The sequence below is a fragment of the Jaculus jaculus genome, chromosome 16 (genome assembly GCF_020740685.1).
Source record: "Jaculus jaculus isolate mJacJac1 chromosome 16, mJacJac1.mat.Y.cur, whole genome shotgun sequence".
NCBI lineage: Eukaryota > Metazoa > Chordata > Mammalia > Rodentia > Dipodidae > Jaculus > Jaculus jaculus.
In genome coordinates, this window is record NC_059117.1 from 65497902 (window position 1) to 65525324 (window position 27423).

Genomic DNA, 27423 nt, shown 5'->3' on the forward strand with positions numbered 1-27423 from the left:
AGAAGGTTCTCTACCAAAAGTGAGAGTAGTATTAATATATAGGTATGAACATTAAGAGAAGTGCTTACTGGGCAGTTTGATGAGCATAGTATATAGCATATACATCTACCATTTTCTTATCTTTTACCTTTTGAAATGGTAGCATTAAAAATAATTTTAGGTTGAGATGGGGAGGTAATATGATGGAGAATGGAATTTCAAAGGGGAAAGTGTGTGGGGGGAGGGAATTTCCATGGGATAATTTTTTATAATCATGGAAAATACTAATAAAAATTAAAAATAAAACAAAAAAATTTTAGGGGGCTGGATGGATGGCTTAGTGGTTAAGGCACTTGCCTGCAAAGCCAAAGGACCCGGGTTCTACTCCCCTGACCCCACGTTAGCCAGGTGCACAAGGGGGCGCATGTGTCTGGAGTTCATTTGCAGTGGCTGGAAGCCCTGGCATGCTCATTCTGTCTCTCTCCCCCCACCTCCTACTCTCTCTGTCAAATAAATAAATAAATTAAAAAAATAAAATATTTAAAAAAATTTTGGGGGCTGGAGAGATGGCTTAGCAGTTAAGCGCTTGCCTGTGAAGCCTAAGGACCCCAGTTCGAGGCTTGTTCCCCAGGACCCACATTAGCCAGATGCACAAGGGGGTGCATGCATCTGGTGTTCGTTTGCAATGGCTGGAGGCTCTGGCGCACCCATTCTCTCTCTCTCTCTCTCTCTCTCTCTCTCTGCCTCTTTCTCTCTGTCTGTCACTCTCAAATAAATAAAAAAGTAAAAAAAAAATTTTTTTTAAAGGCTGTGTGTGGAGGAGATAATAGGGACATACAAGCTTAAAAGAACCTCAACTTTCACCTAGTTTCAACTCGACTTTATTATATTTTTTGTTTTATTTTATTTTATTTTGGCTTTTGAGGTAGGGCCTCATTCTAGCCCAGGCTGTCCTGGAATTCACTGTGTAGTCTCAGGGTGGCCTTGAACTCACAATGATCCTCCTACCTCTGCCTCCCGAGCGCTGGGGTTAAAGGTGTGCACCACCATGTCCAGCTCCCTTATTATATATATTTTAAAAACATTTTAATTTATTTATAAGGAGGGAGAGAGAGAGAGAGAGAGAGAGAGAATATATGGCTACACCAGGTTCTCCACCTGTGCATCTGGCTTTATGTGGGTGCTGGGGAATTGAGCCCAGGCAGGCAGGCTTTTCAAGCAAGTGCCTTTAGGCACTGAGCAATCTCCCTCTCCCCAGACCCCAAACTCATTTTTAAAAATTTATTTGTTTAGTTGTTTATTTGAGAAAGAGGAATAGAGAGAGGGAGAGAGAAAGAGAAAGAGGTGCCAGGGCCTCTGGCCATTGCAAATGAACTCCAGATGCATGCTCCACCCTGTGCATCTGGTGTATGTGGGTACTGGGGAATCGAACCTGGGTCCTTAGGCTTTGCAGGCAAGTACCTTAACCACTAAGCCATCTCTCCAGCCCCTAAACTCATTTTTAAAATTTATTTATTTGACAGAGAAAGAGGGGGAAAGAGTGAGATAGAGTGAGCATGCTAGGGCCTCCAGCCACTGCAAACGAACTCCAGACACATGCGCACCCTTGTGCATCTGGCTAACGTGGGTTCTGGGGAATTGAACAGAGGTCCTTTGGCTTTTCAGCAAATATCTTAACCACTAAGTCATCCCTCCAGCCCTAAAACCAATTTTTTAAGTGAAAGAACTGAGAACAACAAAGAGAAATGTTTCTTTTATAATCATAGAATGGTCACTGCATGTAATTCAAGTTTTCATCTTCCTAATTTGGTGGCTTCCATATGGTATCATGCTTCTCAGTGTCACCTGTGGTGTTTAAAAACTATGTGTGAAAAAAAAAAATGAGCCAGGGACTGTATTAAGACGATGGCTCTGTACTGGTTTTCTCTGTGTAAACAGATGCTGTGTGAAAACATGAACTAATGCTCTGTTTGCTTTGAAATAATTTTCCAGCAAAGGAAAGGTCTGACCATTGTGTACACAGCTATCAACACGTACAAGTCCACTGACTGGTACATTCCTTTCATCTTCACCCTGATGGCTGTTTTCTTTGTTGCATTGGTGTCGTGGCTAGGCTTCCTGCTGTGCCGAGGTGGAAACATTATGGGCTATTCTCGGAAAATGGCCAAGGACGTCTCCAAGTTCAAATCTAAGTACATCAGTTTTTTTTCCCTAAGTTTTTTATAAAAATAAATTTTACTGGGAACTTTAATATACTGCAAAACATGCTGCAAAATACTTTAACATACTGCAAATGGTTATATTAGCATCAGGTTATACTCTTTTGTGTCCCTGCCCTGGGGGCATTTCTTGGTCATCACAGTGGGGTCACAAATGCACCAGTCTGTTCCTGGGGGACAATGGCCCCTTACAGTGCACCTTCCCACCTTGTGTCTCTTACATTCTTTCCATCCTCTGTTCTGCAGCGTTTGCTGAGCTTTGAAGGATATGATAGAAGTTTTTAGTATTGAGCACTTGATAGCCTCTTGTTTTCTGCTTTGATGAATTTTGAGTCACCTCAGTAGGTTTTGAAAGAAAGAGTTAAAAATCAATTGTCATTTGGTGATCTTAACTTGCAGGGCTTCTGTCTAAGAATCATTTTTGAAGGGGCAAAATACTAGGGATACAAAAACTCAATAGGGGCTGGAGAGATGGCTTAGTGGCTAAGCGCTTGCCTGTGAAGCCTAAGGACCCCGGTTCGAGGCTCGGTTCCCCAGGTCCCACGTTAGCCAGATGCACAAGGGGGTGCACGCGTCTGGAGTTCGTTTGCAGAGGCTGGAAGCCCTGGCACGCCCATTCTCTCTCTCTCTCTCTCTGTCTTTCTCTCTCTGTCTGTCACTCTCAAATAAATAAATAAATAAATAAAATAAAAAAAAAAAGAAGGAAAGAAAAGCAGGGAGTGGTGGCGCACACCTTTTAAAAAAAAAAAAAAAACTCAATAGTTTCTTTCACCAAAGATGTCAAATCTACCCTATTCCAGAAACACTTTCTTGAAAAAAAAAAAAATAGCCCTTGTTGTATGTGCCTGGGATTCCAGAGCTCAGAAGATGGGGTGCAGCATGAGCTAAATGAGACCCGGACTCAAAAAAGGAACACAGCAACAAATCACAAATCAAAGCAAAAACAGCCTCACCAGAGCCAAGCGACGACATGTCATCGGATGAGAGTGTGGACCATGCTTTTGAGGAAGGTGGTCTTTGAAACATACACATTTGCGAGCAAGCACACAACGCCCCACAGTGATTTGAGGCCAGCCGTTTCCTGACCAGGTGTATGACACTCACTGAGAATTAGCTTAGAGACGGAAATAAATGTTGGTCCCCTGTCTGCACATTGACTAGTTCTAAAGGTCTTTGAGGCCAATGAAATGGATATAAAATACACCTGCTTTTATCACCACTCAACAATATTGGGTAGCATGGCTTCAAAAGTCCATTTGGAGCCTGGCTCAGTGGCCCAGGCCTGTAATCACAGCTACTTGGGAGTCCAAGGCAGAAGGATTGCAAGTTCACATCCAACATAGGTAAGTTATTGAGCACAGGTCCTGACTCAATAAAATAAAAATCTACAAAGACAAAAACAAAATAAAATCTACAAGAAATCTTGGGGATGTATCTTAGTGACAGAGTGCTTGCCTGGCATACACAAGGCTCTCAATAGAGAGAGGGAGAGAGAGAGAGAGAATTGCATTTTAATTAACTAAGTAGAATTTTAAAAAATATTTATTTATTTGCAAGTACAGAGGTAGGGAGAAGAGAGACAAACAGAGAGAATGGGTGTACCAGAGCCTCCAGCAACAAACTCTAGATGCATGCACTACTCTCTGGCTTTACATGGGTACTGGGGTTCAAAACAAGGCTATTAGGCTTTGCAGGAAAGTGCCTTAGCTGCCAAGTCATCTTTCCAGCCCCTAAACAGATTTTTAAAAACTTTTTATTGACAGCTTCCATAATTATAGACAATAATCCATGGTAGTTCCCCCCTACCCCTCACAAATCCACCCTCCATCATATACCCTCCCCTTCTCAATCAGTCTCTCTTTTATTTTGATGTCATCATCATTTCCTCCTATTATAATGGTCCTGGGTAGGTAGTGTCAGGCACTGGGAGGTCATGGATATCCGGGCCATTTTGTGTCTGGATGATTACATTGTAAGCAATCCCATCCTTCCTTCAGCTCTTACATTTTTTCTGCCACCTCTTCCACAATGGACCCTGAGCTTTGGAAGGTGGGATAGAGATATTGCAGTGCTGAGCACTCCTGTCGCTTCTTCTGAGCACCATGGTGCCTTGTGGGTCATCCAGTGGTCACTGCCATCTGAAAACAGAAGCTTCTCTAACTAAAAGTGCGAGTAGCATTAATACATGGGTATGAACATTAAGTAAAGTGCTTACAGGGCAATTTGGCGAACATAATATATACATTTAGCTAGCCAACAGAAGGCATTACTCCCCTAGGGTTCAGGATTTCCCCTGCCACAGTCTTTGACTAGGTTTTCAGAACCAGGCATGTATTCCCTCTCGTGGAGTGGGCCTCCAGTTGAATTAGAAAGCTGTTGGTTTTCCCCATAACAGACACTCCACTATTGCACCAGTTGGCACATTTGGCCTGGCTGACCAATCTTAGGGCTTGCAATGTCCACTGTTGACTTCTCTCTCCCATAGGGCTGCATGCGGCATAGCTTTTTCCACCTTTCTGTCAGGTGGTCTACAGGGAAGAGGTTCTCAGCTGAGCTCCAGCTTTGCTTCTCAACGACCTGCAGCCCAAGCGTGTGGAGTCTTCAGCAATAGGGTCTTGCCATCCAGTTCTGCCTTTTCATGGTGCAGTGATATGGGTGGAAATGGCTAATGAAGATGATCATATGATTCTCACACTACGTTTCTTTTTCTGATGGGGTAAAGATGTGGTCATAGCCATGCGTTCACTATTGAATATAATTAACTTAGGACATGTGTTACCATATCAACTAAGCTGATACTTTGTCAAATTTTCTTTTTACACAGAGGAGAGAAGTATTTTACAGGTAAGGTATAGATTGCTGAAATCATGCTTGAATTATTTGATTTTAAAATGTCACTCACTACATACCTGCTACATACTAATTTTAGTTTTTTAATTTATTTGTAAACAGGAGATAAAAATCAAAAAGAAAAGATAATCATAGGAAACAGAAGTAAAGAATTTGAAGTATTAACAGTAAGTGCAATTTTTATGCTCCATCTGTAATAAAAGGACAACCTTTTCCTCTATAATGTTACATAATGGAAAGTTTTTCCATATAAATGTACAATAAAACATACTCAGCTATCATAGAAAGGAAATGAAATTATTTCAGTTTATCATTTCTAATGAATTTGTATGTGTTACAAAGTGAGGATTTCAGATTCAATCTTAGAATTTAGTAGGACAAAATTTGCCTCAAATATTATATGTGTGTGAAGGAAAAATGACTTCTGGCAAATGAATGTTTAGCATTCAGCATTACTGAAAATTTATAACTATATTTGAAGACAAATGTTTTCAATATATGTGACATATATTTCATACATATGTGACAGACCTGAGTAAGTCCCCCAACCTTAGTTTTGGTTTTTCAAGGTAGGGTCTCACTAATGCCCAGGCTGACCTGGGATTCACTAAGTAGTCTCAGGGTGGCCTTGAACTCATGGTGATCTTCTTACCTTGGTTTCCTGAGTGCTGGGACTGAAGGCATGTGTAACCATGCCCACCTTCCCAACCTTAGTTCTTCACAGTAAATCTCTAAGATGTGTGGAGAGCAGTTTGGAGCTCTGGCTGTTTGTGTTTTTTGGTGTCTGCTGGCTGTTTGGTGATGTCTTTCTCCTATGCTCTGTGGAAGTGAGGCAGCTTCTTCTGCCATTGATGATGTTTCTCCTGGATCCTATAAGTCTGAAATAAATCCTTTCTGCCAATAAGCTGTTTTGTGCCAGGTGTTTGTCCAGCAACAAGATGCTGACTGTAATGCTGCCTAGTCTCTTGGATTGGTTTCCTGGTGTTGACATAACAAGATACCACAATTTATATGGCTTGAACAAAAGATTTGTTTCTTAGAGTCCCAGAGGCTAGACATCTAAGGCAAAGGTATTGGCAGGTTTGATTTCTCCTGGGCTGTCTCCTTGTGGCTTGCTGTATGGCCCATGTGGCTTTCTGCTGTCATTGCCCAAATCCTCTTACGACTCTATTCACACTGGATTATGATGTGCATGATCTCATTTTATCTTTCTAGATTTTTGTTTTGTTTTGTTTTTTTGAGGTAGGGTCTCACTCTAGTCCAGGCTGACCTGGAATTCACTATGTAGTCTCAGGGTGGCCTCAAACTCATGGCGATCCTCCTACCTCTGCCTCCCAAGTGCTGGGATTAAAGGCATGCGCCAACATGTCCAGCTCTTTCTTCCCTCTTTAAAGGACCTGTCTCCAAATTTTAAGGTCCAAGGGAGTTAGGAAGTCAGTATATGAATTTGGAGGGAGGGACCCAGTTTAGCCTGTAATTCCCCCTATAGAAGATGTCAATAATAGGACCTGAGTTAACAAGAGGTCATGGCATGCAGACCAATGTGGAGGATGTGTGTGTGGGGGGAATAGCAGGGAGCTTTGTTCCCTAGGCTGTTACCATTCTGAGGAAATTTATAGGAAGTCATCTGCTCAAAGTAATCCACACATCAAAACTAACTCTACTGGGGCTAGGGAGATGGTGAAAGATGCTTGCTTGCAAAACTTGCTGGCTCAGATCTGATTCCCCAGCCACTGAGGTGAAGCATTTATTCCTGGTATGCCCACATGTGTGCTCTCTCTCTCTCACACACACAAATAAATAATTTGAAAACAAAAATTAATTTTATTAAGCTGACCTTACCACTAAGACTGTGCTTTTTTTTTTTTTTTAAAGGAAACCATTGTGTATGAGACTGTGTTTGATGGAGAAGCCATTGACCCAGGTATGGTGATGCGTTGTATTTGATTTGCTTCTTTGGATCCTGAAGTGTATGTGTGTACTGATCTTCACTGTGCTTCCCAGATGACTGTGTGCTGAAGCAATCCATGCTAGGGCCAAACAGGTACCATGCATCACTGAAATGATGGATGGTTCTGCTCTGGATCCAGCCATTTAAGGACCAAGCAGGTACCATAGAAAACTGAGGAGCAACAGATAAAGTCGTTGGTTGACCCATCAATGGGAGTTGATGCCTAAGAGATGTCACCATTTCTCAGTTCCCAAAAATCACTGCCACATGGACTAAAGGCCAGGAGTGGTGAGCATGCCAATGCTTCCACAGGAGTGGGGCATCCACATTGTTATATGAAATTTGCCCGTTTTTAAATATAGCGACTAGTTTCATTAAACTTCACTTTATAGACCAAATAAAAGACATTTTTTTTAAACTCCTGCTTATATATTGATGTGTATCAAACAACCCCAAGACTCACTATCTTAGAACAGTAACTATCTCACCATGGCTTGTGGTTCAGTGTGTCAGGAAGGTGGGCGCGCATCACCTGGGCAGCTCTTCTGCTGTTTGTGGCATCACTGGTGTCCTTTCAGTGCTAGTTACCTGGCAGCTGGTCTGATCTGGTGGGCGCAAAGTGGTTATGCTCACAAAGACTGGCATTGTGGTGGGAGGGATTCAGGTTGGGTTCAGCCGGGCCTCTCTTCCTTGGCACATCACCGCATGGCAGTTTACTTAAGCAGAATTAGTTGGACATGGTACCTGGCAGTTTGGCTCTACTAGATAGAGTTTCTAGAGATAGGAAGAGGCAGTTGCAGTGTTTTGAGGTCTGAGCCCAGAAATTACAGGGCATCGCTTCTGCCACACTCTGGCCGGTAAGGTCGTCTTTCTCTACCCAGCCTCTAAGTGAGGACCAGGCAGCTCAGCTCTCAAAGGACTGGGCTCAAAGAAACTGTGGCCACATTGAATCAGCCCCAATATCTACAGGCCAGATGTGTCATATATTTGTACCCCTTCATCTAAAATTCATCCGTTATAAACACTGCTCTTGTGGAGAGGATCATAGCTCCATTTTACAAAATGTTTTTTGTTTATTTTTATTTATTTATTTGAGAGAGAGAGAGAGAGAGAGAGAGAGAGAGAGAGAGAGAGAGAGAGAGAGAGAGAGAGAGAGAGAGAGAGAGAGAATGGGCGCGCCAGGGCTTCCAGCCACTGCAAACGAACTCCAGATGCGTGCGTCCCCTTGTGCATCTGGCTAACATGGGTCTTGGGGAATCAAGCCGCAAACCGGGGTCCTTAGGCTTCACAGGCAAGCACTTAACCGCTAAGCCATCTCTCCAGCCCATAGCTCCATTTTAGAAAACATTTCAGGAGCTTTATTTCCCATGCATTTCTTTCCTAAAGGAAGAAACAGGACTAGGAGATTATTAGAAGTCTTGAACAAGCCATGGATATGGATCTATAAAGCTAGAACTTGAATGTTCATGCGGTGGCTTTCTCATGTGAACTTGGAGAAAGCATGAACTTTCCGGAACCTCCCTTTCCCCAGCTGAGAAGTGGATGTGGTGTTGCGGGCTGTGTGCATCATGGGAGTGATTGTTCAATTTAAACATGACTATAATAAGCGTAAGAATTACTTTGTAAAACACCATGCAGCATGCATGAGGCATTAGTCATGGAAGACACCCTGGCACTTTAATAGCTGTGATACTTCACTGTAGGTTAGCACCTGCCAGCTTGGGATGTCTTGGCAAGAAATTAATGATGCTTTATTACTGACTTCCAGCTTCTCTCTCAAGAAAGTCGTCCTTTAAAAATATTTTACTTAACTAAAAACACATCACTCATATTTTGATCTGTTGTATATTTAATGGGTGCTTATGAGTTTCAATTTCCTGTAACTCATTAAAAGTGTACGTGAACAAATATTTACTCAGTACTTATGTCAAATAAACCTTGCCATATTTAATCTTTAAAACAACAAGGGTTGCATTTTATTTCTGTATTACTATCATAGAAATAACATTATTACCATCAGGCATGGTGGCTCATGCCTTTATTCCAAGCACTTGGGAGGCAGAGGTAGGAGGAGCGCTGTGAGTTTGAGGCCAGCCTGAGACTACACAGTGAATTCCAGGTCAGCCAGGGCTAGCGTGAGACCCTAACTTGAAAAATCAAAACCAAAACCAAAACAAAAAACCATTATTGTCCCTTTTAAAAAATTTAAAAAAATTTATTTATTTGTCAGAGACAGAGAGGGGAGAGAAAGAGAGAGAGGGAGAGAATGGGCATGCCAGAGCCTCTAGCCACTGCAAATGAACTCCAGATGCATGCATCACTTTGTGCATCTTGCTTACATGGGACCTGGGGAATCGAACCTGAGTCCTTAGGCTTCATAGGCAAGTGCCTTAAACGCTAAGTCATCTCTCCAGCCCTGTCCCTGTTTTTATAGACATTGGGATAGAGGGCCAGAGAATGTGTTGAGGGTCACAGGACTTGAATGACTTTCAAAGATGGGGAGGAAACGAGCTGATGGAACTCTTGAGGACAGACTTAATCTTTCAAGCAGCAGGGCAGAGGTGGATAAGGAGGAAGTAGCGGGGCAGTCGTCGGGTCCCTGAGCAGGAAGATGACTGCTGTGTGTCCCAGAGGGGGAGTGGTGGGAGGATGGCAGGCAGCCTCAGCAGACCCCCGCCGCCTTGTCTGCTTCCAGTCCTATGTTATATTAGTATATTAGTATTAGTGTTATTACCGTGCAGCGCCAGATGTTGAGCCTGGGGCTGTGCCCTGCTGTGCACGAGCTTTGTCACTGAGCTACACCCTCAGCTCACTGCTTCACTATCATTACTCAAAGTAATTAAAGTTTTCATGCTGGTTCTTGTTTCCTTCTAAAGTTTGTAAAGCTGTGATTTTAGTCAGCATTTATTTAGTACTTGTGACATACCAGGCTTATTGTAAGTGCTCTATAATCATTAACCTATTCAATTTTAAAATACTTTATTTATTTATGAGAGAGGGGGAGACAGAGAGAGAGAGAGGGATGATAATCCATCTCTCCAGCCCCTATTTAACTTTTTGTATTAAGCATGAAATGATGCTTTTTACTACCAAGCAGACTTAACTGTACAGTCGTGTGGTGGTGTTTACATGCCTCACTGCGGTGTACTTGTGGCTACACTCTGTCTCCAGGGCTTTCTCCTCTTGCCCTCTGGAACTCTCCACCCACACTCCCAGTCCTCCTTCTACCCAGCTTCTGGAGACCACCATTCCAGTTCTGTTTCGATGGCAGATACTTCCCCAGGTAGACTCATACTCTGTTTTCCCATGATGTCATTAAGCGTCACTCATGTTACAGCAAGTGTTAGAATTTCCTCCCATTTTAAGGCTGAATAATAGTCCATAGTGTGTGTACGTCACAGTTTGCTTGCCATTCCTCAGCATCAATGGAGCCTTCATTTCCTTCCCCTTTGGCTACCGTGAATGCTGCTGCCACATCCCCTATTCAGCTTTACCATGACTGTTCTTCGTGCATCGGAAGTGCTTGTATGCACAACTTTGCAGTTGCAGACTTGTGAGATTTTCTAGGTTATTTCTAATTCCAAACCATAGCAAGGGGCTGGAGGGATGGCTCAGCAGTTAAGAGGGCTTGTTTGCAAAGCCTGGTGGCCTGGGTTTGATGTCCCAGTACTGCATAAAGCCAGATGCACGAAGTGGTGCTTCTACTCGAGTTGTTTTTGTTTTGGTGTTTTCAAGGTAGGGTCTCACTCTGGTCCAGGCTGACCTGGAATTCACCATGTACTCTCAGGGTGGCTTTGAACTCCTGGTGATTCTCCTACCTCTGCCTCCAAGTGCTGGGATTAAAGGCGTGCGCCACCACACTCTGCTGGAGTTTTTTTTTTTTTTTACTTGCCCACCATACTCTCATCAATCAATAAAATAAATGAATACATAAATATTACTGAGCTGGGGAGATGGCTCAGCAATTAAAGGTACTTTCTTATAAAGCCTGGGTTCTATTCTCCAATACTCAAGTAAAGCCAGATGCACACAATGGTACATATGTTTAGAGTTTGTTTGCAGTGGCGATAGGACCTGGTGTGCCTATTCTCTTCCCCCCTCCCTTCCTCATCTGGGTTTACAAATAAATAATCAAGCAAATAAACAAACTCCTTATGGATTTTTGCTTTAAAAATCCTATCTGATATTTATTGAATTTTTATTATGCTCAAAGTGCTTTGTTCCTTCTCCAATTATTTATAGTGCAGTCATCTTGATGAGCCTCATTTGATAATGAGGAAACTGAGATACAAAGTGTTTTCCCCAGTATCACCTTGTAGGAAGAGGAAGGAGTCATGGTTAGAATCCAGGCAGTCTGACATAGCCAGCTCTCATCCTTAATACTATCCAGAACCTCTTTTGCCAATGAAAGGATAAACATCATCACTAAAGCCTGCCCTAGGTCCTTCCATTAAAAAGAAAATAACAGGGCTGGAGAGATGGCTTAGCGGTTAAGCGCTTGCCTGTGAAGCCTAAGGACCCCGGTTCGAGGCTCGGTTCCCCAGGTCCCACGTTAGCCAGATGCACAAGGGGGCGCACGCGTCTGGAGTTCATTTGCAGAGGCTGGAAGCCCTGGCGCGCCCATTCTCTCTCTCTCCCTCTATCTGTCTTTCTCTCTGTGTCTGTCGCTCTCAAATAAATAAATTAAAAAAAAAAAAAAGAAAATAACAAGCTGTATTGATTCAATAAAGGCAACAAACTGTTGTTATTGCTTTCTTCCAATTCTGTGCTTGACCAACACTCATCCTCATTGGCCCTCTCAATATTGGTGCATTGGCCTGTTTTGAATGTTTTACTCAGCCATTTGTTTTCAATATCCAGCAAGAACTATTGAATGGTGCTATAGATGTTTTGTGGTGGTATAGCTTTATTTTTATTTTGACGGAGGAAGAGGGATTTTGGTGAATCACTTTGGTCGCACAAGCACTGGGAGATAAGTTACATTTTGTTAACTTAGCCCCACTGATGGATCTTAAGGAATGGGTTGAGCCCAGGAAAGCTTCACAGAACACTTAAAGAACAATCTTAAATTTAAAAGCAGGTTGACTTACTGTGTTGTTTCATGTCATTATTTCTTAGATGTTCTGTGGGGCCTGGAGTGGGCTGCACAAAGCACTTAGGTGTTCATGGAGCCAAATCAACATAAACAGAATGCAGCCTACTACCCTAGGCTATCAGCACTTAGAGCTGTGTAACCCAGGTTCAAATATAGGTCTGTCACGTACAGATGGTGTGGCACCGCCTACTTTCTTATCATCTCTGTGCCTCAGTTTTCTCAGTTTGAAAATGTAGCTGGTTACGTAAATGCACACCTCGAGGGCTGGGTGAGGAAGTATCACAAGTACTCCTGTGAGCGCTTTTCCAATGCTCCTGTAAGAACTGTAGGAGCTGCAACCCTCCCAAGGAGGGCACCAAGAGTTGTTGGCCTTGAGTCTTCGTGTTTTGCCAAAACAAAACAAAAAACACAGGCAAAATTTGTATGCATTCTTTGACTTTGCTCAGTATAGCTAGCACATGTTACTTGATACAGAGTAGTATGCATACCTATTTGATGAATAGACTATTGTAACCTTGTTACCTGTTTTTGTTAAATCTTAGTCACTTAATATACAACTGGTTGACCTCTTACCGGGTCAAACCCAAGCTTCCCTGTTTTCTATACTATATTGCTTTTCTTTCATTATTTCATCTATGCAAGTTGCTCAGATTATCTAAGGAAATTATTATTATTATTATTATTATTTTGGTTGTTTTTGAGGTAGAGTCTCTAGTTCAGGCTGACCTGGAATTCACTCTGTAGTCTCAGGTTGGCCTTGAACTCATGGCGATCCTCCTACCTCTGCCTCGAAGAGTGCTGGGATTAAAGTTCTGTGCCACCATGCCTGGCTGGGAAACATTTTTTTTTTTTGACAGTGGGTTGGGGGGGGTACTCCTTTGACATGCTGATTTTTAAACCTTTTAAAAATAATTACAGCCTCACATATTTTTGAACATAGAATTACTGGATACCTACCAATCAGTTCTCCTACGGTTAACGTCTTTCATAGTTATAATAATTGCCCAAAGCAGGAACTCGATGTTGGTGCACACAAACTAAACCAGCAGCTTTATTCAGATTTCACCAGTTTTTGTATATTCTTATTTTTTATTTTCATTTATTTATTTATTTTATTTTGAGACAGAGAGAGAAAGAGAGGCAGATACAGAGAGAGAATGTGCATGCTAGGGCCTCTAGCCACTGCAAATGAATGAACTCCAGACACATGCGACACTTTGTACACCTGGCTTATGTGGGCCCTGGGGAAGTCAACTTGAATCCTTAGGCTTCACAGGCAAGTGCCTTAACCACTAAGCCATCTCTCCAGTCCCAGGGTTTACATATTCTTTGAAAACACTTCTCCCTACATATTTTTATGACATTTAATTATCCATGGAGATTCATGTAACTGTTACCACTGTCAAGTCTGAGTCTGGTCAAATGGAGCATAGTCCTCCCACTGAGAGAATGCTCTGGAAGGGGCGAGTTTTAATGCCTGTGAAACCACATAGTGCTTTGTTGTGCTTCCAGTTTTCCCCTTGGTAAAGAGAGCAAGGCTTGAGAAGCTAAGCATATCCCTGCTGGTGAGGAGGCAAACGTCCCGTAAGCAGCGTGCCACTTCATTGTCATTCACTCGCTCTGTGTTGTGTGTTTTCTTTCTCTCAGTCTCTGGGAATGTGTATGAATATAACAGCCGAACAGGTGCAAGAAAGTGGAAGGCGCTACCTGGACCCCCAGAAGAGCCCGTTGAGAACATGAACTCGCTCCCGGAGGTCCACCGTTCAGAGGGGCCGACACCCACTGCGCAAGAATAGTGGTGTGGTTGAGGTGCTTCCCTGTGAGGCCTGAGGACCCATGCTCAACTCTCCAGATCCCACGTAAGCCAGACGCAAAAGGTGATGCAAACATACGAGGTCGCAGATGCACAAGGGGGCGCACGCATCTGGAGCTCAATTGCAGTGCCTGGAGGCCCTGGTGCGCCAATTCTCTCTTCGCTCTTAAAAAAATACAAAAAAAAAAAAAGAATAATGTTTTTGTATATGTGATCGTTAGGGCACTTTTTACTTGGCTATCTGCAATTCGACTGTAAACCTGAGGTCAACTTCTCTGTCTATATTTATAGCTTTCTGTAACCTTCCAGTTCAGAGGAATGGAAAGAGGCCAATACTAGTTGTAGGCTTTGAGTTTTACTGAAAACTGGAGATTAAATTTGTGTGTGTGTTCTAACTTTGCTCAGTGTAGCATATGTTCCTTTGCCTATTGTTGTGAAATCAGCACATGCTTGGTACAGAGTAGGGCTCCATATGTATTTGGTGAATAAATGAATTTTAATATATGAATTTAGCCCACTTGCCTTTAATTCGGATCCACGTATTCCATGGCGACTCATAGCATGAAAACAGGAACTACCAGTAGCAAACGTTGTTTTATCTTTCATTTATTTTTATTTTTATTTTTTTGTGGGGAAGGGGACTCTGGTAGTCATAAAAATTTATAGTTTCAAGGATGGAGAGATGGCTTAGCAGTTAACGCGCTTGCCTGTGAAGCCTAAGGACCCAGGTTTGATTCCCCGGTACTCATGTAGAACCAGAGGCACAAGGTGGCTAGAGGCGCTGGAGTGCCCATTCTGTCTATCTGCCTCTTCCTCTCTCTCTCTGTGCCTCTCAAGTATATAGACAAAAATATTTTTTGAAATCTGTTTTTTCCAAAAGCACAATTGATTTTACCTTTGAGTTTCTTATAGTTTTATGGAGGATAACCACATGAAAACTTTACTTATTAATGACATGACAAGGAAATTACTCTTTCTTTCTTTCTTTTTTTTGTTTGTTTTTTCAAGTTAGGGTCTCACTCTAGCTCAGGCTGACCTGGAATTCACTATGGAGTCTCAGGATGGCCTTGAACTCATGATGATCCTCCTACCTTTTCTTCCCAAGTGCTGGGATTAAAGGTATGAGCCACCACACCCTGCTGGAAATGATTCATTTTTAATGAAACATATCCAAAGTGAACTAATGTTTGAATCTACAGATACTAAGGACTTAAGTGACCAGAAATACCTTGATATCATTTCCCAGTGCTCAGGTTCATAGCCACTGGGGACCCCAGATCTCCCAACAAGAACAAACACCTAAAAATGAACAGGTTCTTGTCTTTGTTATGTCCGCCCAAGGGGGTTAATCCTCGGCAGACATAAGCAGTGGTTTTGAAGTATGGGTTTTGTCAAGTTCAGTATTTTTCTTTCTAGAAAACATATGTTGTGGGGGCTGGAGAGTTTGCTCAGCAGTTAAGGCACAGCCTAACGACCCAGGTTCGGTTCCCCAGCACACATAGAAAGCCAGGTGCACCACATGTGTCTGGAGTTTGTTTGCAGTGTCTAGAAGCCCTGGTGTGCCCATTCTCTGTCTCTCTCTCTCTCTCTCTCTGTGTGTTTGCAAATAAATACAATAAAAATAAATGAAAAGAAAACGTATGTTGCAGCCCTGGTTTGTTTGTGTCTATCCCACAGCAGTGTTGCGGGAGGCAGCACTAAGGTGCTCCACCTGGCAAAGCGCTCTAACCTGCGTGCCCCGTTAATTGTCAAGTTGGATGAGTTTCATCAGGTGAGTAAGCGGGCTGTTGCTTGTGGCACGGGAATACACGGGGGGTCATTCCATGATTCTGAGCCAATCTAAGTTGAAATCGTCTGGTAATTAGTTTCACAGTGCCTGTAAAAGGAGCCTCCTGCCTTTTGCCAGATGGCATGATAATTCTCCACCAGGCGAGAGACAAAGATTGTCTGGGAAACTGCTCTCTGCTCTCCGGCAAGGCTCTCTCTGGATCAATTATGATTTGATGGATATAGATGTGCAAACTTCCATCTGCCACCACCTGAGGTTTTTTTTTTTTTTTTTTTTTTTTTTTTTGGGTGGGGGAAAGCAAGCTCTTACAGACTTTCTTCTCCAAGTCTTGATTAGATCAGCTGGAGCCAAAATAAAACAAACAGAAAAAAAAATTGGTATGTTGGTGTTTGTTTTCAACACAAAAGCAGGTTTGTTTCCACTTGTTTGGTAGTTTGGGATTCCGGTTTCGGACCTGCCAAGGCAAAATGTCTGGAATAGAGACAATGTGGGGGAGCTGTTTGGGAAAGCAATGAAGAGGATGCCCTCAGGGCTGGGCTTTCTCTCGTCAGCTTGCCTCCAAACTAGACTCCCGTGTCCGTTGCACTGATATTGCCAGTTCAACAATAATGACTGTAGCCGTATCTTGAGGTTTCCATCACGTTGCCTCAAATGGGGCCACTTCAAACAACAGAAGTGTATGCTGTCATTGCTCTGGAATCTGGGATGCTGAGATGAGGGGTTAATAGGAGGATTCTACCCAGAGGCTCTAGGGGTGTGTTCCCACCTCTTCCAGCCTGTGTGAGTGCAGCGTCCCTGGGTCTGTGAACACCCCCTCTAATCTCTGTGGGCAACTGCACAGTACTTTCTCTTTTACACGTCAATTTCCCTCTGCACTTAAAAAAATTTCTTTCTTTCTTTGCAAGCAGAGAGATAGAAGAGAGACAGCCAGAGAATGGGCACACCAGGGCCTCTAGTTGTTGCAAATGGATTCCAGATAGATACATAAACCACTCTGTGCATCTGGCTTTATGTGGGGACTGGGGAATTGAACTTGGGTCATTAAGCTTTGTAGGCAAGCGCCTTAACCATTGAGTTTTTCAGCCCCTCCCTCTGCACTTATTATTATATTTTTTACTTTGTTAGAAGAGAGACGAGAGAGAGAGAGAGACAGAGAGACACAGAGACAGAGAGAAAATTGGTGCATCAGGGCCTTAGCCACTGAAATCAAATTCCAGATGCTTGTGTCACCTTGTGAGCCTGGCTTACATGGAATCTGGAGAGTGGACCGTGGGTTCTTAGGCTTTTCAAGCAAGCGCCTTAATCACTAAGCCATCTCTCCAGCCCCTCTCCGCACTTTTGTCTGTCATTGCTATTGTTTTAATTTTCATTTGGACTGTTCTGTTTCACTCTATTTGTGTGTGTGTGTGTGTGTGTATGTGTGTGTACAGGTGATGTTGCACACATGTATGTATATATGAATGTGTGTGTGGAGACCAGAGTTGACATAAGGTGTCTCTCCTCTTGTTCTACATCTTATTCTGAGAGACGGGGTCTTTCATTGAACCTAGTGTTTATAGATTGGGCTGGATTAGCAGCTAGCTAGTGAGCCCCTAGGATTACTCTGCGTCTGCATTCCCTGCCCTGGGATTATAAGTGCTTGCCTCCATGCCTGGCATCTTATTTGGGCACTGGGGACCTGAATTTAGGTCTGTACGCTTGTGTGGAAAGCACTTTCCCACGGAGCCATCTCTCTATCCTTAGGTTTCGGGGCTGCTTGGATAGCCAGGATGATCTCACCTCAAGGTTCTCAATTACATGGTCAAAGACTCATTTTCAAATGAGACCATGTTCATAAATTCTAGGAGTTAGGACATGAACACATCTATTTTTTCCTTCATCATTCAATCCATTATGATTTTAAAAGACCCTAAAGCCAGGCGTGGTGGTACATGCCTTTAATCCCAGCAGTTGAGAGACAGAGGTAGGCGGATGGCTGTGGGTTTGAGGCCAGCCTGGGACTAAAGAGTGAATTCCAGGTCAGTCTGTGCTAAAGTAGTGTCCTCCTCTTGAACACCCCCCACCAATAAAAGGACTTTAAAATGTGCAATAGCAGGTATGGTGGTTCAAGCCCATGATTCCAGCATTAGAGAGGTGAGGCAGGAGGATCATCATGAGTTTGAGGTCAGCCTGGGTTACATAGTAAGTTCTAGGTCAGCCTAGGCTACCAAATGAGACCGTGTTTCACAAAACTTTACTCATGGGATAGACAGATGGCTTAGCACTTAAGGCACTTGTCTGCAAAGCATAAAGACCCAGGTTTGATTCCCCAGAACCCACATAAGCCAGATGCACGTGATGGCGCATGTGTCTGGGGTTCGTTTGCAGTGGCCAGAGGGCCTGGTGTCCCCATTCTTTTTCTCATAAATAAATAAAACTTTACTCACTCACTCACTCTATTCTTCACTCAAGTATATGTGATTGTAATCTTTCCGAGAGACAATATGGCCATTTTAGTTTAATTGAGTGCCTATTCTTGTGCCAGGAACTTTTCAAGACTTTTGATTAATAATAATGCAAATGCCATTGATTTGGCAACTTCACTGCTTGGAATTGCCAAGAATGTATAGTTATCAAAGAGCTACAGGGTTTGCTTAGTTGCATGGTTGCTCATGGTAGCATTGTTTAGAGAAAAACAGCTTGAAAAATCAGAGTATTCATGACCAGGAAAGTTGTTTGGAAAAAGTCACATTGTGTTTGTTATGGAGGGTGTGAGATGGCAAAGGAATTAGATGTGCATAGATATGAAGATACGTGCTAAGGTTGGTGAACTACAGAAAAAAGTTAAATATGAGTATTATGCTTGTATGTGGGTTGGCACACACATGAGCCTTAGGGGAAAGAAATCCAGGGGACTGTGGCTATCTTTTTAGGACAATCTTGGAGAGGGGAAATGGAAACTTCTTCTTTCATGGTTTCATGCACATTGAATTTTCTGTCGTGGGCAGGAGAGATGACTCAGTGGCTAAGGCACTTGACTACAAAACCTAATGAGCTGAGTTGGATTTTCCAGTTCCTAAGTAAAACCAGATACACAAAGTGGTACACTCATCTGTAGTTTGTCTGCAGTGGTTGGAGGCCCTGGTGTGCCCATTCTCTTCTTCTTCTCTCTCTCTCTTGCTCTCTCTCTTTCCTTGCAAATAACTAATAAAAAAAAGGCACTTGCCTGAATTTTCTAACTTTGTACACATATTGCTATTAGTTTTCAATGGAGTTCATAGACATTATGTGGTGGTGATAAGTTATAAAATTATTTTCTTTTAAAAATATTTTATTTCTGGAATTTTATGAGATCTGGAAGTTTTCTTTCAAATCAACTTTAGTTCTAGAGTTCAAGTCCTACAACTTTTCTTCCTTAATTTGTGTAATTATTGTTTCTTCTCCATCTGTTTCTTTTTCTCTGGGCAAAACTGATCCTTAGGATTTTAGGATGTGGGGGTGATTCTTATTCCTTTCATGGTTTCCAGGCCACTTACGTTTTTGCTCAACTGTTTCCAGAGACTTCTTTCATGGGATCCTTGACTCACTAATTAGAATGTCATCAGAGAACCGCTTTGTTTTTAGTAGCTCCTCTACTGGTTTGTATGTCTTAAAAAAATCACATTTTTAGGAAAGTGTGTGTATCTTGTGTGGCCCTGTGTGAGAGAATATGTTGGTGGGGGGAGTGTACAGATGCACATTAAACATGAATCCAAGCCACGGGAACATGTCTGTGTTGGTTGAAGTTACTGTCTACCTCAGCAAAGGTCTGTTCTGTATATATTAATTACTTTTCCTAGGGCTCTTGTTGTGTGTGCGGGTGTGCATGCGTGTGTGTGTGTGTCACTTGGGCTTCTTGTTTTTCTCTGTCCTCCTGTTGAGTTGCTGTGGGTCTTTCTGAGGTGGGAAGCCGAAGCACTGTGTCCGCTATGTGGGTTGGCAGTCCGTGAGGCAACCCATCAACTCTATCTTTGTTTTTCTTTTTTTCTTTTTTTATATTTTTTGTTCATTTTTTATTTAGTTATTTGAGAGTGACAGACATAGAGAGAAAGACAGATAGAGGGAGAGAGAGAGAATGGGTGCGCCAGGGCTTCCAGCCTCTGCAAACGAACTCCAGACGCGTGTGCCCCCTTGTGCATCTGGCTAACGTGGGACCTGGGGAACCGAGCCTCAAACCGGGGTCCTTAGGCTTCACAGGCAAGCGCTTAACCGCTAAGCCATCTCTCCAGCCCCATCAACTCTATCTTGATAACTTTACTTGCCGTGGTCTCTCAGTTACAACAACAGGGGAACCATACCCTAAACCTTGATGGGTCCTTCGTTGTCTTTGCCATCAGGGAGTCATGGAGTCTCATTGTTGCTTCATGTCCTAGTCTCTCTGTCTTGGAGGCCAAGGCCCAGTGAGCTTTGTGTTCTCCAGGGGAGCCCTCCTCTTCATATCCATGCTTCAGGGTGTCCTTTGCTGCTTCTCGGGTTTTCTTCTGGCTTACAGAGGGCATGTATTGCCAGCTCTTCAATCATTCCATGCAGTCCTTGACTATAAGCCATATAGTGTTGCCCCAATCTTGGGGAGCTTAAAGCATACCTCAGCTCACCTGTAGATATCTAAGACCAACCAAGATGAGCAGATGTGCCTCCTGAGGCCAGCCCAGGTCAGCCCTCTTGCATCCTTCCTGGAAAAGTTGTGAACTATAACAGTTATGTGGTCAGAGCCGCTGGTTTCTTATGCAACAATAACTAACTCAACGCCAGAAAGAACAGTGCGGGGAAAGTCTTGTATTTCTCTTTTTCTTTAAAAATTTATATAAGAAAGAAGTACTAAAATTTTGAGCCCAAAGAAACATTTAAGAGTTGAGAGAGACTGGATGTAAATTTCACTAAGATGAAGTTGTAGGATCTGGATTAAAAGTGGTTTGTAGCCCAGCGTGGCGGCGCACGCCTTTAATCCCTGCACTCAGAGGGCAGAGGTAGAAGGATTGCTGTGAGTTCGAGGCCACCCTGAGACTACATAGTGAATTCCAGGTCAGCCTGGGCTAAAGTGAGACCCTTCCTTGAAAAACAGTAACAACAACAACAACAATCAATCAATCAATAAATCAATCAAACAAACAAAAAAGTGGTTTATAGCCTGCATTTTGTTTGAAGATAGGAGCTTTGGCCTGCAGAAAGTGCCAGCCCATACTGAAGGGCCAAGCAAACATTCAATACATAAACTATCTTTTAAATAGCCTTAGTTAAATACCTGCTTGAGGGGCTAGAGAGATCACTCAGTCGTTAAGGTACTTGCCTGCAAAGCCTAGCAACCCAGGTTCAATTCCACAGTGCCTAAGGAAAGCCAGATGCACAAAGTAGCACATGCATCTGGAGTTTCCTCGCAGTGGCTGGAAGCCCTGGCTGCTCATTCTCTCTGTCTCTCTCTCTGCTTGCAAATATATAAAAATATTTAGGGCTGGAAAGATGGCTTAGCAGTTAAGCGCTTGCCTATGAAACCCAAAGACCCCGGTTTGAAGCTTAATTCCCCAGGACCCATGTTAGCCAGATGCACAAGGGTGTGCACGTGCCTGGAGTATGTTTGCAGTGGCTGGAGGCCCTGGCTCACCCATTCTCTCTCTCTCTCTCTCCCTGTCTGTTGCTCGCAAATAAAGTCAAAAAATAAACAAAAAGTATTTTTAATTTTTAAATTTTTAAATTTTTATTAACATTTTCCATGATTATAAAATATATCCCATGGTAATTCCCTCCCTCCCCACCCCCACACTTTCCCATTTGAAATTCCATTCTCCATCATATTACCTCTCCATTACAATCATTGTAATTACATATATACAAATATCAACCTCTTAAGTATCCTCCTCCCTTCTTTTCTCTTCCCTTTATGTCTCCTTTTTAATTTATTGGCCTCTGCTACTAAGTATTTTCATTCTCACACAGAAGCCCAATCATCTGTAGCTAGGATCCACATATGAGAGAGAACATGTGGCGCTTGGCTTTCTGGGCCTGGGTTACCTCACTTAGTATAATCCTTTCCAGGTCCATCCATTTTTCTGCAAATTTCATAACTTCATTTTTCTTTACTGCTGAGTAGAACTCCATTGTATAAATGTGCCACATCTTCATTATCCACTCATCAGTTGAGGGACATCTAGGCTGGTTCCATTTCCCAGCTATTATAAATTGAGCAGCAATAAACATGGTTGAGCATGTACTTCTAAGGAAATGAGATGAGTCCTTTGGATATATGCCTAGGAGTGCTATAGCTGGGTCATATGGTAGATCAATCTTTAGCTGTTTTAGGAACCTCCACACTGTTTTCCACAATGGCTGGACCAGATTGCATTCCCACCAGCAGGGTAGAAGGGTTCCTTTTTTTCTACTTCCCCGCCAACATTTATGATCATTTGTTTTCATGATGGTGGCCAATCTGACAGGAGTGAGATGGAATCTCAATGTAGTTTTAATCTGCATTTCCCTGATGACTAGTGACATAGAACAATTTTTTAGATGCTTATATGCCATTCGTATTTCTTCCTTTGAGAATGCTCTATTTAGCTCCATAGCCCATTTTTTGATTGGCTTGTTTGATTCCTTATTATTTAACTTTTTGAGTTCTTTGTATATCCTAGATATTAATCCTCTATCAGATATATAGCTGGCGAAGATTTTTTCCCATTCTGTAGGTTGCCTCTTTGCTTTTTTCACTGTGTCCTTTGCAGTGCAAAATCTTTGTAATTTCATGAGGTCCCAGTGATTAATCTGTGGTTTTATTGCCTGAGCAATTGGGGTTGTATTCAGAAAGTCTTTGCCCAGACCAATATGTTGAAGGGTTTCCCCTACTTTTTCCTCCAGCAGTTTCAGAGTTTCAGGTCTAATGTTAAGGTCTTTAATCCATTTGGACTTAATTCTTGTGCATGGCGAGAGAGAAGAATCTATTTTCATCCTTCTGCAGATATATATCCAGTTTTCCCAACACCATTTGCTGAAGAGGCTGTCTCTTCTCCAATGAGTATTTTTGGCATTTTTATCGAATATCAGGTGGCTATAGCTACTTGGGCTTACATCTGGGTCCTCTATTCTGTTCCACTGATCTACATGTCTGTTTTTGTGCCAGTACCATGCTGTTTTTGTTACTATGGCTCTGTAGTATAGGTTAAAATCAGGTATGGTGATACCACCAGCCTCATTTTTGTTGCTCAGTATTATTTTAGATATTCGAGGTTTTTTGTGATTCCAAATGAATTTTTGGATTGTTTTTTCTATTTCCATGAAGAAAGCCTTTGGAATTTTGATAGGGATTGCATTAAATGTGTAGATTGCTTTAGGTAAGATTGCCATTTTCACAATATTGATTCTTCCAATCCAGGAACAAGGGATGTTTCTCCACTTTCTAGTGTCTTCTGCAATTTGTGGCTCACCCATTCTCTCTCTCTCTCTCCCTGTCTGTTGCTCACAAATAAAGTCAAAAAATAAACAAAAAAGTATTTTTTAAAAATACTGCTTTGCTGAGATGAAATTTCCATTTAGCAGTTTTATGTTGATCCTGGGTCTTGTGACTGAGGATCTCCCTAGCTACAGGTGCCTTTTTGCTTGGTGGAACAGCAATAATGATTGGAATTATTATACTGAGGCAAATCAGAAATCTAATTGAAACTGTGAAGCACGCGCTCAAGAATTCAAAGACACGCGTCTCCCTTCACTGCGAAGCACCCTTGAACCACACAGTCACTGGTAACAAGCTGCTGTGGGCCAAACCCACGCGCACAAGCTCACAAGCTCGCGTTCAGTGCTGGCTCCTGCTGCTGCTTCTTACTGCTGCTTCAGCCTCGCGTGCTTCATCAGTAATAAATGACTCACTTTTACTTGGAAGAAAACAAAATCATCCCTTTTGTATTAAAATTACCCAGGAATGTAACTAATGGCATCTCATCTTGTAGTTCATCACCTCAGCTCCCCATGGATGCTTAAATAGGAAATTCTGGCTGTTTTATTAAAGCTCTTGATAGATCACCAACATTGCTAGTGGTATGCATAACTGTGGGGCCAGCTCACACAGCCCACTGGACCTAAAACAAATTTAATTTGTGTTTATTGCTGTGAATGCTAACATTACTTTTAAATAGTTCTTTATTTAGCATTATGAAACATTTACAGAAACATCAGTCTATTTGATTATAGGTAAGACTTGAAGCTAGGGACTATCGAGTGAGCCCTTAATACCTCTCACACTTTTAATTTGAAAGGTATGGAAGTCCCTCATTGATTTGTAGGAAATGATTAGTGAAATGCTCAAAACATAGTGTTTTAAAATGTCATAAACTATATTTATTACCAGCACTATCACTTGTATTAGCTGTGTTTTCTTTCTAGCTCCTTTTACAATGCACTGGGTCCTCAAACACTTCCCTTCCATCTCATCCATTCTCCCTTTCTTAGGCAGATTTGGACTAGAATTGAATCTACAGAAATAATGTAAACATAACAATAAGCTCTCTGTGGTAGTTTTGCATGTATGCCCCCATCAGGTGTTTTATTAAAATTGAGTTTGTACCTTCAGGCCCTAGCAGGCAGACTCCTGGTAGGAGAATCTGAATTGCATTCCAAAGGTATGTCGAGATGTTTCAACTGTGGTGAGGTCCCTGCTTGCTGATTTTTGGTGTCTGCTAGCTGCTGGTGGTTTCTCCCACTGCCTGTATTCATGAATGGGAGCCAGCTTCTGCCACTGATGGAACTTCCCTTAGATCTATAAGCTTGAAAGAAATCCCTTTCTCCATAAGACTGTGTCTGGTTGGATGTTCATCCCTGCACCATGGAACTGTCCACCACACCCTCATTTCCTGTATTCCAAGGTCAAAGCTAGGGGAGGCTCAGTGGAGTCACTAAAGCATTTTATTATATTGTCAGGCTTTGCTAGCTAAGGTTGTAGAGACTGATATGGGAATGCTGCCATACGTGTAATTTAACTGGGTTCAAAAGGCCAGGAATCTATAGCTAAGGACCTAGGCCCTAGGAGGCAACCCAATCCTGTGGTTATGCCAACTGGACAGCCCGTCAAACTGTGTTTGTCTCCACAGATCGGAACCACCTGCAGCCTTGGACACAGGCACTTCTTTATGCAAAAGGTAGAGGCGATTACAGAGACCCACACATTACAAAGTTACCGAGAATTAGTGACTAGTTTGTGTTCAGCCTTAAACATGACATCTAAACTGCACCCTGGAAGGCTTCAGGAAACTCACAGGAGGGAGGACAGAAAGAATGTAAGAGCAGGAGGATGACAAGTGAGGCCGTGGCATGCTGTCTTTTGGATATGACGAGTCAGCTACACATATAAACACACTTCAGATATGGTTCCCCGCCCTTGACCGAGAGCCTGTCAACATTTCATCACAGATGAGGGAGACATACACGGGACCCCACACCTCGCAGAGTAAACAGTGGAAGCCAACGATTGTTGGGAGAGGGAAGTCATGCCTTTTAAATGGATAGCCACTCGAGGACTGCCCTTTCTCTCCTCCGTGATTATGCAAGTGATCTTAAATCAATGGGTCAAAAAATAAAATAAAATATGGTCGTGGTGGTGCATGCCTTTAATCCCAGTGCTAAGGAGGCAGAGGTAGGAGGATTGCCATGAGTTTGAGATCAGTCTGAGACTACACAGTGAATTCCAGTCAGCCTGGGTCACAGCAAGACCCTATCTCGAAAAACAAACTAACGAACTAACTAACTAACTAACTAACTAACTAACTAACTAACTAAACTAACTAAACAAACAAACAAGGCATGTAAGGAGGATGGGGATGTAATGGGAAGAAGAAGGGTTCTAGGGGAAGAGAGAAAGAGGGAAAAAGAGGGTATGGGGGGATTCAACAAGCATGTTGTACACATGTATGACATTGTCAAAATGAAAATAGAAGACAAAAGAAAAATGTAAAGCCACAAAATAAGAAATGTTACCCTGACAGCTTCAAGGCTGAGTCCATTCATGCTAATTGCATGTTTAGTTCATATAAAGGGGTCTGAGTCCTCTCGGTCTCCTTATCCCTCTCCTTCTGCTCTGTTAGCATCTGTGTGTGTGTGGGGGGGGGGGGTTGATGGTCTCTGGCCCCACTCCTCTCTGGGAAGTGGGGGCATTTATTTTTTGCCTTGGCACATTCCTGCCTTGTTCAGGGCCTGTTCCTACTTTTCTGGAGAGAGAGACTTTTCTCTACCTGAGGGATATTTTCTTGGTCTTCTTTCTCCCTTTCCCTTCCAGGCTGGGAAGGTGGAGAATTTCTTTTGGCCTGGCCTTTCCTGTTTTGCATTCTCTTCTGGCTCTCCTTAAAATAAATCTCATAATTCCTAATTTACCCTTCACCAAGTCATCATTGTCAATTCTTTGGTAAGTTGAACGAGGACCTGAAGTTGGGGTTCATGGGCCTGGGAGTCTTTCAGGTTGTGAATGCTGATCTCGACTCTGGGAAGCCCCTTTGCAAGGCTGCAGTCAAGTCACGGATGCTGGTCCTGTCAGTGGACAGTTCTTCATGGGTTGGATCACTGATGCTCGTCACACCTCTGGGTGCACCTTCAGGAGTTCAGTTGTGCATACTGGCTTCGACCTTGGGATGCCCTTCCTGGTGTGAGGCATGTGATTGGAACCTGTGACTTTTGCTGGCTCAAATCAGGTTTCGAGTTCACTAAATACTGATTCAATGTCTCTTTCCTATGGTTTAAAGATAGTCATCTGGCCAGGTTTCAACATGTAGGCCCTATGATACTTGCTCTGAATTTTCCAGAGTGACATTCATAAAGGTTCTGGCGCTGGCTACCAAACCACCAATTCAGCAGGTCTCCTCTCCTCTCCTCTCCTCTCCTCTCCTCTCCTCTCCTCTCCTCTCCTCTCCTCTCCTCTCCTCTCCTCTCCTCTCCTCTCCTCTCCTCTCCTCTCCTCTCCTCTCCTCTCCTCTCCTCTCCTCTCCTCTCCTCTCCTCTCCCCTCCCCTCCCCTCCCCTCCCCTCCCCTCCCCTCCCCTCCCCTCCCCTCCCCTCCCCTCCCCTCCCCTCCCCTCCCCTCCCCTCCCCTCCCCTCCCCTCCCCCAGAGTGAGACCCTACCTCGAAAACTAAAAATCAAAAACAAACAACAACAACAAAAAAAAACCTTACTTATTTGAGAGAGTGAGAGAGGCAGATAGAGAGAAAGGGTACACCAGGGCCTCTAGCCATTGCAAATGAATTCCAGACACATGGGCCACCTTGTGCATCTGGCTTTACATGGGTACTGGGGAACTGAACCTGTGTCTTATGCATCCTTTTTCTCCAGGTAGAATTTCAATTTTTTAAAAGTTTTACTTATTTGAGACAGAGAGAGAGAGAGAGAGAGAGAGAGAGAGAGAGAGAGAGGGAGGGAGAGAGAAAGAGAGAGAATGGGCACGCCAGGGCCTCCAGCCACTTCAAATGAACTCCAGACGCATGCACCACCTTGTGCATCTGGCTTATGTGGGTCCTCTGGCTTTGTAAGCAAGTACCTCAACTGCTAAACCATCTCCCCAGCCCCTTATTTTTATTATTTTGGAGAGAGAGAATGAGCATGCCAGGGCCTCTAGCCACTGCAAATGAACTCCAGACACACGTGCCACCATGTGCATCTGGCTCACATGGGTTCTGGGGAATTGAACCTGGGCACTTAGGCTTCACAGGCAAGTGCCTTAACTACTAAGCCATCTCTCCAGCCCTAAA

At 43.0% G+C, this 27423-nt stretch overlaps 1 protein-coding gene across 1 annotated transcript in view; it reads left to right on the forward strand.

Annotated features, from left to right (window-relative positions):
- The window catches only part of LOC105944215 (cadherin-related family member 3), an 85412-nt gene extending 71522 nt beyond the window's left edge, over window positions 1-13890 (forward strand). Inside the window, exons 15-19 of the mRNA XM_045135668.1 lie at window positions 1972-2171; window positions 5023-5042; window positions 5151-5215; window positions 6924-6972; window positions 13742-13890. Of these exons, the coding sequence (XP_044991603.1) occupies window positions 1972-2171; window positions 5023-5042; window positions 5151-5215; window positions 6924-6972; window positions 13742-13890 (483 nt within the window). The remainder of the gene's footprint in view (window positions 1-1971; window positions 2172-5022; window positions 5043-5150; window positions 5216-6923; window positions 6973-13741) is intronic.
- The last annotated feature ends 13533 nt before the right edge of the window (window positions 13891-27423 follow it).